The sequence below is a fragment of the Lactuca saligna genome, chromosome 5 (genome assembly GCF_052625555.1).
Source record: "Lactuca saligna cultivar CGN05327 chromosome 5, ASM5262555v1, whole genome shotgun sequence".
Classification (NCBI taxonomy): Eukaryota; Viridiplantae; Streptophyta; class Magnoliopsida; order Asterales; family Asteraceae; genus Lactuca; species Lactuca saligna.
Window position 1 is genome coordinate 147533466 of NC_136421.1, and position 10509 is coordinate 147543974.

At 32.5% G+C, this 10509-nt stretch overlaps 1 protein-coding gene across 1 annotated transcript; it reads right to left on the bottom strand.

Moving 5' to 3' along the window:
• Positions 1 to 6963: 6963 nt before the first annotated feature.
• Positions 6964 to 10200, bottom strand: LOC144998252 (uncharacterized). The gene is made up of 8 exons (XM_078958054.1): positions 9989 to 10200; positions 9685 to 9776; positions 9319 to 9466; positions 9059 to 9190; positions 8749 to 8886; positions 7969 to 8544; positions 7668 to 7822; positions 6964 to 7406 (listed from the first exon to the last, which is right to left on the bottom strand). Exons 1-8 carry the CDS (start codon positions 10049 to 10051, stop codon positions 7292 to 7294), a joined length of 1419 nt encoding a protein of 472 aa, XP_078814180.1. The 5' UTR covers positions 10052 to 10200; the 3' UTR covers positions 6964 to 7291.
• Positions 10201 to 10509: the final 309 nt, after the last annotated feature.

The following is a 10509-nucleotide window of genomic DNA, read 5'->3' on the forward strand; positions in this document are numbered from 1 at the left end:
AGGGGGAAAGTCCCTAACAACACCCTCACTGACCCTGAAATCATAAGAGAGACAATGGAAAAGATTGTACAATTTCAAGAAAGACTGAAAGCGTCTCGAGATCGACAAGAGAGCTACACAAATAAGCGACTCAAACCCTTGGAATTCCAGGTTGGTGACCATGTACTACTGAAGGTCACACCATGGAAAAGAACGACACGTTTTGGTAAACATAGGAACTAAATCCAAGATATATCGGTCCATTTGAAATCTTTGCCAGGATTGGCTACTGGCATACAAACTTCGACTGCCACAAGAACTTAATTACGTACATCCTACCTTCCACGTATCGAACTTAAAAGAAATGTCCATCCGACGAGACCCTCGTGATACCACTCAACAAAATCAAAATCAACGAGAGTCTCCACTTCATAAAGAAACCGGTTGAAATCATGGATCGAGAAATCAATGGAACAAAACAAAGTCGTATTCCAATTGCGAATGTTCGTTGGAACGCTAAACGAGGACCCGAATTTACATGGGAACGCGAGGATCAAATGAAACGAAAGTATCCACAACTTTTCCCAAACTCTTGAAGTCCCCATCAAAATGCCAATTTCGGGACAAAATTCCTTCTAACAGGGAGGGGGCTGCTGTGACAACCGTCAAATTCTGGTCAAGTCAAGGTCAAACAAAGTCAACAAATCAAACCGGTCAACTTAACTAACCCTTATATACTAGATTTTATGTTACGTAGCTACTGTACAACTCGTTATTCTAATGAGAAATCATCAATTGAAAAGTTCGTGTATCTAGATTTCCTTAAACTAAAACTATGGTAAGTAATGAACCAAACCAATAAAACAATGTTGCATACTCATCGGGAATGTGTAGGACCCTTAAACATGGCTAAACGGGATTTACGGACCTTGCATTGTGAAGTCAGACACTCAAAAATGTCACAAACGAAACCTCTCTCGATCGTTTTCACTCTATCTCTCTCTCTATATTGGAAATCTCTCCCAAATCTCTCTCAAAAGTTCCTGTAACTTTTTGAAAGCATTAGGGTCATCTCGACCCTTAACCGGGTCAAAAAAGGCTTGAAACGGGGTAAAAATGAGTGAAATAGACTTAAGGATCCAAAACCCCTCTTAAAGGGGCGAACCTTCTTAGGGCCAAAGGTCCTCTTAAGGACCGAACTGCTGAGAAACGAAACCTCAGGTCCGAACCCGAAGCCTCAGGACCGAACCCGAAGCCTTCGAGCCCGAACCTCGCATGAAGAACCAAAGCCACCTTCAGGCCGAACTCTCATACCTTCGCTCCACTTCGCCTTCGGCCCGTGACTAGAAGGGACCGAACCTCGGCCAGGACCGAGAGGTCTCGCAGGAAGCTCAATTTTTCCCGGTTTTCGACTACGACTTCATTTTAAGCCCGTTTTTCATCATTTTAACGCGGGATTTTCACCCAAAACTTTATTTTAACATATAAGGCCCTATATTTATTAATAAACCACGTTTTTGGGGGTAAATCTTATCCAATAAGAGTGGGTGAAGTACAAGAGGTGGAGTGTTGACTTTTCTTTAGTTTATGACACAAGCAACCCCCCACACCCACTCAATGACCAGCCACACCTCCCCACCATCCCTAGTCACTTCATTGTACTTTTTTTTATCATACTCTAGCCATAACCACATTTTAGAGGCAGGGAAAAACCCACCTCTCTCCTCACTTCACTCATTTCCTCTCATTCCACCACAAAATCAAACTCTTTTCTCTCAACTCTCCTCTCTCAAGTTTGAGATTTCCAAGGAACTTTCCAAGACTTTCCTTCTCCATTTGGTAAGTATATTCATCATTCCTATGATTTTTTCGCATCCTCCTACTCAAATCATTGATTTCTTACGCAAACTCCATCATCTTTGTGTTAGATTCTCGAATCTTCAAGCAATCCTTCAAGTGTTCTTGAGTTGAACACTTCTCTCCTTCAACATCCATCTATTGAAATCACACAAGGTGAGTTCATACCCCTATCTTTTCATGTTTTCTTAAGTTTTAGGGGGGGGGGGGGGAATACAAGTTAAAACACCAAGAACACAACTAAACTCAAACATCATCTTTAAACAGAAAAGTTAATGTTCATTCACGGACTGTTTTGACTATCTTAAACTCAATATCTTTTTAAAATGTTTTATATGAAAATAGTTCAGGTTTAGACCTTTAAAATGACTACTTGAACATCTCAATACGATTTTTATACAATTTATGGTGATTTTTACAAAACTGTCTATCACTATAGCTACGAATTCGGACCAGTCTGTGAATATGGACATTTTCACACAAGTTAGAGGTTACTAAAAATCATAATAAAAATTATGAATAAACTAGACACAATTTCTAAACTCACAGAATTTACGGATTTAGTTTTTGACTCCGTATGATTTTTCTATAATTATTTCAAGAACAGGAATAGAAAAGATAAAACTATCAAATTGTTAATAACTCATTTACACCTTGTAACTTGTTGATCAAGGTGTGTACTTTTATATACAAATACATGTGTTTATATTACATCTCTTTTACCTTAGCATAAAGGTTACATCAGTTACAAAAAGGATTTTGAACATAACAAATCACTTTTGATAAGCTATTATAGAAATAGTTTATGTTTCACTTACATAGAAACAATTTCATATACATTACCAACAATTAGGATAAACTAGAATAGAACTAGTTTATGTTTGATCCACATTCCTACTCATTACAAAAGGTTTCCAGTTCATATAAATGGGGTACGAATACAAAGTATCGGGTTTATACAAAAAGGGGTACATTACAAAGTACCGGATATTCTTATACATAGGGTACAAATACAAAGTACCGGGTTCATACAAAAAGGGGTACATTATAAAAGTACCGGATATTCTTATAAATGGGGTACGAATACAAAGTATTGAGTTTATACAAAAAGGGGTACATTACAAAATATCGGATATTTTATAAATGGGGTACGAATACAAAGTACCGAGTTTATACAAAAAGGGGTACATTACAAAGTACTGGGTCTTCATATAAATAGGGTACGAATACAAAGTACCGGGTTTATACAAAAATGGGTACATTACAAAGTACCGGTTAATCATAGTATGGTTATAGCGACTCACATAAGGGGTTAACAACACATAAAGTTAAGGGGATTTTTATAAATCAAAAGGGTTTATGTCAATTTAAAATCACTTTTTATATCAATAAGTACATATATTACTATACACTTTCGGTCTTGGTATTTAAGACTACACATCATTTTTGTAAGGAAAATATTGGATTTTTCTTGGTAACACACAATACATTACAAAGAACGGTATCCAAACTCTTTATCTAAAAAGCTTATGAACTCATCAACTTAATTGTTGACACTTTTTTCAAAACTACTTGTATTCTCAAGAAATCAACGAAACCAAGTAACCACAAGCTTTTGAGGATGGAACGCTACGGCGTTGAACAACTATTTTTATATCATGTCGTGATCAATCATTGAAATATGTAATACTTGAAACCATGTAATTATTTTCTGATTATATTTATGATTGGTTGTATTTACTTTGAGTACTATTATACTCGTTGTAATACCATACATGAAGTCCGTCACCCCCGGACGTTTCCGCATCCTTGGTTTGGGGGTGTGACAAAATACATGACCATCGACCTTGACACAACACAAGCCTAAGTATACTTCGACACCTCACTACATACTTCGAACCTTACATAAGAATTTATAAACATTTGGTTGCAGACGATATAAATTGAATTTATTTTTAATAATTTATAAATATTTGGTTGTATACTATAAATTGTATATCGAATTCAATGCTTGTAAAGTTGGTTGGTTGTAGGCGGACATAAATTGAATTTATTTTTTCGTAAAGTTGGTTCTAGGTAAGGATGGACTATAGTTATTTTTAGGGGAGGAGTAAAGTATTTTATACCATTAATATTTCAATAATAATGTAGATACAATAAATAGCTATAAATAATTTTGTCTATAATTATAATAATTTTTTTGCTGCTTGATTGTTTCAAAACCGGCTTTTTAACGAGAAACTTAGTACAAAAGAGTTTCTAACCTAACGGTATCCAGTGTTACATTTCCTTGAGGTTCAGGGTTCAAGCCTCGCACTGAACATATGTGAAATAATTTAGAAGTAGTTTATTATATTTGCCGTTTAAAAAAAACAGAAACTTAGTAATGTTTCTTACTTAAAATAAAAGTTGTAATTAAATTTGAATTTTTTACAATATTGATAATCACAACGTACATGTACCGGATTATAACAAAACTCACTTCTTTTTTTCATTTAAAATTTTTTTAGACCAAGTTTTTTATCAAAAAAAAAATCCAAATATACCGTTGTTCACAATTTTTTATCCTCTTTCCATAGAGATCTATAATGATATATAAAAAGCGAACTTTTTTTTGAAAAAAAAAACCACTTAATTTTCTTATTTATTTCAATATTTAAGATTTTTTTTATAAAAACAAAAAGTTATACCAAAAATATTAATCTTTTGTACTCTATTAATAAACATCAACATCGATTAAAAAAAAATCCTCGAGCAGTGTAGATTCACACTGTGAATCTAAACTGTAAATATTTTAATTTTTAACATTTACAATATGAAAAATCTCGAACAGTTCAGATTCACATTGTGAATCAGCATTACTATTATGCACACTATGAATCTGAGAAGGTTCACACACACACCAAAAAAAAAAAAAAAAAAAAAAAAAAAAAAAAACTCGATCAGTGTAGATTCACAATGTGAATCTAAACTGTAAATATTTCAAATTTTAACATTCACAATGTAAAAAAGCTCCAATCAGTTCAGATTCACACTGTGAATTTGATTTATTATTATACACACTGTGAATCTGAGGAGGTTCACAATGTGAATCTGAACAGGTTTACAATATAAATCTAAATTGAAATATCGTTTTTTTTTTAACATGAATATGAATCTATGTTTAAAAGGTACAAAAAATATGAATTTTGATATATTTATTAATTTTTTCTATAAAAAAATAAACCTTAACCTTTTTCATTAAAGAAAAAAAAGTGAGTTTTTTTCGAAAAAAAAAAAAAAGTTTGTTTTTTATATATCATCGTGGATCTTTATGGAAAGAGGACAAAAAATCGTGAACAACGGTATATTCGGGTTTTTTGTAAAGGGTGGATTGTTTGGTATAATCTGGTGTGTGTGCGTCCAATGTAAAAGTGTATATCTATTTACTTGACCGTTGATCGTTATGATTTCCGACGCTCATGATTGGTTTCTTGGTTAATTATGGTTCTCTATTGAAACATAGTTAACCAAGGAATCAAGGAACCAATCGTGAGTGTCGGAAATCATAACAATCAACGGCAAAGGAAATAGATGTACACTTTTACATTGAATGCACACACAATGGATTATATCAAAAAATTCACCCTTTACAAAAAAAAACCCACCACTTTTTTTCGTTTTAATTGTTTTTAGGTCATGTCTTTTATTGAGAAAAAAAAAAAAAAAAAAACGAATGTACCGTTGTTTACGATTTTTCGTCATCTTTCCATAGAAATCCATAATGATATATAAAAAACGAACTTTTTTTTCCTCGAAAAAAACCCACTTCTTTTTCTTTGATGAAAAAAATTAAGGTCTATTTTTTTTTTATAGAAAAAAAAATTAATAAATATATCAAAATTCATATTTTTATACTTTTTAAACATAGATTTATATTCAAGTTAAAAAAACGATATTTCAGTTTAGATTCACATTGTAAACCTGTTCAGATTCATATTGTAAACCTATTTAGACATACATTAGGAACCTTATCAGATTCACAGTGTGCATAATAATAAGTCTGATTCACAGTATGAATTTGAACTGATCGGAGCTTTTTCACATTGTGAATGTTAAAAATTGAAATATTTACAGTTTAGATTCACAGTGTGAATCTACACTGATCGAGGTTTTTTTTTTTATTGAACCTTTTTAGATTCACAGTGTGTATAATAGTAATTCAGATTCACAATGTGAATTTGAACTGTTCAAGATTTTTCATATTGTGAATGTTAAAATTTAAAATATTTATAGTTTGATTCACAGTGTGAGTTTACACTATTCGAGGTTTTTTTTTTTAAATCGGTGTTGATGTTTATTAATAGAATACAAAAAATTAATATTTTTGTTATAATTAGTTTTTTTTATTAAAAATAAACTTAAATATTGAAAAAACTAAGAAAATTAAGTGGATTTTTTTTCGAAAAAAAAAAGTTCGTTTTTTATATATCGTCATGGATCTCTATTGAAAGAGAACGAAAAATCGTGAACAACGGTATATTCGGTTTTTTTTTCGATAAAAAACTTGGCCTAAAAATTTTTCTAATGAAAAAAAGGAAGTGGGTTTTGTTATAATTTGGTACATGTGCGTCAATTATAAAATTTACAACCCTTCTTTTTGCCATTGATCGCTTTAAATTACGACGCTTTGGATTGGTTCCTTGATTAATAATTGTTCTCTATTGAACTTTTCCCTCACTATATATGTGTGAGAAGTTTATCATCTTTTATTATTTCGGAAAAAATACTTGGAAAAGTTGTTTTTTTGGTATTATGTGTCTGTAAAGGATAAATACAACATTTGTTAGTATAATGATAAATACCTGACCATATACGAAAAGTTTTTTAGAAAAATTTACATGAAAAATACCCGAAAATTTGACATATGTTAGTAAATTAGTTAATTTTAGGAAAAGGCTTTTGAAAAGATTAATCATTAGAGATAGTATTTGACAAAAGTTTTTTTAATAATTAAAAGTTAGTAGAAAGATGATGTGCAAAAATAACAATTCTTTGTAAGGTTAACCATTGAAGATGTTCTTATAGCATACAATTTTTTCTTTTATCATCGATTTCATTATAAAATGCATTTGCCAAACACTCCCAAACGATAATATCAAGATTCTATTAATACCAAATTTCAAGATAATCGAAACCTAAGGTCTAACACAGCAAAACATTCTACATTTTTCACATGTACACTTTTTGTCATGAGATATACATTTAAAAAATCTTTAACTCCAAGATACAATACCTTAATGTGATTCCATTTTGTATTTAATGTAGTATATGCTATATATATGCCCCCCATCTTGATGCATCCGAAGGCTTTCTTATGTTTAACATTTCGTATGTTGTGTATGGGACCCATTGGTGGGGACACCCATGACTGGTGTATGCCCTTTCTGTTTATAATATAAAGACTTTCGACAATCTAATCCCCAAATTTGAACTTGTCAACCGGATATATCTTGTTTCCCTTTTCTCCTTTCCTTCTTGAGAACCCTACTATATTGGATTTGTTGTTTGTATTTCCATCACTCCTAATCCTGTTATGTAAGTTCATAGTCATTTAAAAAATCAAGTAGAAAAACAATTATAGCGTGTGAGAGAGGACTGGACAAGACTTCTAGGGCTATTTTTAGTGAGGGTATTCATGTCTTTTGTACAGATTTTCGTCCAACTTTTTTTAATGGGACAAAAGGTAACTTCATTTTTTAGCCCCAGTGACTTGACTTGACATGACATCAGTTCCAGTTCCAGTCTCAGTCCAATGCACATTAAACGCAGTACAATGATTGAGAATAAACCTGAGGTGAAGCAAAAACAAAATGCCAATAACGGCTGTGCCTTTAGCAACGGTTTTCAGCAGTGGTGCAATATAGGTTGACTTTTTCTCTGTGTTGACTATTTTCTTTTCATTTGCTTCTGCCAAACAGTTGCTACCATCGTCGTTTCTTTCATCCTGTGCAACATTGAAAAGGTTAAAGATAACTATTCGCTTAGAATCTTTCCTTAAACATGAATGGTTTTAACTTTTATGTTCGTTTTTACAGTTCAATTAAAAAAATAAAGTACATTGTTGTTATCAGTAAAGAAATGTAAATATACCTTGCTATCAGCTTTCGTTTCATCTTCAGAATAGAAATGAATGCCGATGTTTCCTTTAGTGCATAATTGGTTATCTTCTTTCTTCGCATTGTCATCATCCCCTTGTTCTTGAATACTTTCTGCAACATTTGTGATATCATCCTTCATCAACACCAACGAATCTTCGTGGGTCCCACAAATTCGATTCCCTGCTTCAATATCTCGATCCACTGAACAATCCGATTTCGCATCATCCCAGCACGATGAAAAAGCCCTAGCAGAAAATTCCAAATTTCGTACTGTTGCTTCTTCAAACCGAGACTCGAGATTACACGAAACCGACACCTTCGCGTCGAGAGTGGACGGAATCGAAGTAGTATGATCATCTGGCTCGGAATTTGCATCGAAGTCAAAGTCAAAGTCAAAGTCAAACTCGTCATGAGTCGGTGTGTATTTATCGATTATATCCGGTGAATCTCCCGAATCTAAATATTGAAAATCTGCGTATGGAGTGTCGGAAAAACTGCTTTTTGCCTCATCGGATTCTTCAAGACATGATAATTCATCCTCTTGTTGATGCGATACAACGGAATTTTTCTACACATAGTGATTGAATATTTAAACCATTATAGTTTTTTTGACCTTCAAAAAATGATTTTTTGTAAAATGGAAATAAACAAATCATATAAAGTCCTTTCTATTTCTTGCATTTAACCTTATTCTGAAACAGATAAGTTCAATTCTTTTTTTTTTTTAGGTTTAAACAGCCATTTGGTAAGTTGTTGTTAGAAAGTAGAATACCTGCCTAAATTTCAATCTTGCATGTTTACTTCTTCCATGAGTATCACTGGATGTGAATGATTCCAAACTTCTTCTGATGCATCTAATAGCTTCTGTGGACATGGCTACTGTTTTCGTGACAATATCAAAATCGGGAACCTAAATATCAAGAAAGTGTATAATTGTATAATCATGTATTATATCAAAAATCTTTCCAACTTTTCAATGATCATCTTGGTAGTATTTTGTGACACATCATATTTTGAAAGGGGAAAATATTTCATGTAAGTAAGCAACAATTTGGAGAGAATATGTGAGATATATTACTCACATCTAATTGCTTAGACCTAGCTTTCTTTGATAGAGATCTTATACATATACATACTTTCCTAGTGTCCCTCTTCTCCACAACATCAGATGGGGAAAAAAGATCCACACCACTCAATCCCATAACTTTGCATACCTGCAACAAACAAAAATATAAAAGACATAAATGCCCTCCTCATCCTAATCAAAATAGTTTTCCTTTTTCCAAGGAGAATGTTGAAAAATATAGAAATTGAAGACTACTACGGGTTTTAAGGAGCTTGCCTTCAAAAATGAATCAACGTTTGAGTAAGGTCTATATCTCCCACTGCTTTTCCTTGTATCAACTGGTATAAACATACGCGCTTTAATATTTTTGAGCTCCATATATTTAACAAGCAACATATTCCATAATTGTTTTGAAACTTCAAATCTGTCAAGTTAAATGAGGTTATTATAATCATAAACAAACTCTACTCATAAGTCATGCATGTGAAGTCACATAATTTTATATGGATTTATACTAAAAAGGTTATGTTAGAGTAAAATAGTGACAGAAAATGCAAAAAAGATAATGTTTTTCGAGCACATCGAAAAAAATCAATATAGCACAGGGACCAAAAGTGTAATTTACTCAAAGTGATGACTTACAGCAGCTCGCCGTCAGAAAGTAGATCACATATGCTTATTTCTTCATCAAATCGTGTGTGCAGCACTTCTGCAAGCCATATTCTTGCTTGAGACTAAACATATGAAAACAGATAAGGATTAAAACACTTAGAAATGTGGTTGGTGTTAAAATTGCAAGGAAATATACATCAATTTTGCATCTAAGAACTGCTAGATTTGACCTCATTAATCAAATAGTAACTTTCGCTACATCAGAAACTACTCTCCTAGTGAAAGGCAATTACACAAACACTTGGTGGGCGAAAAAAGGTAAAACAAAGATTACCTGTAAGAAGACATCGTCAAGCTCACGGAAGCTAGGTGAAGAAGATGAGTCGTCAACAACCATGGCTGACACACCATCACCTGGATGAACTTATTCACAAATTGAAGTGGGTTTCTCCCGAAAATAACATCGAAACCCCAATTTAGAGAGTGAGGTAATTATCGGCAAGGTTATTATGATAACAGGTATGGAGAGGAAGCATTGAATTTCAACAGATGACGTCATAAAGGACTTGATTGTTGTTTGATTTAAAATATAATAAAAAAATGTATGGGAATAGAATAATGATTTTGTCACTATCTTCGGATGGTCCGCCAGTTTAAACTCATCAATGAACGTGGCGCGAAGAATACCTGTTACTCCACCATTAATATTGATTTTAATGCCAATTTGCACACGTATTTTTATATAATTTAATTTATTATCTATTCAATTTTTTTAAATGAATATTTGTGGTGTATTTTTTAAAATAAATATTTTTGGTGAATTTAGAGGTAAATTACAATACTACATAAAAAAAA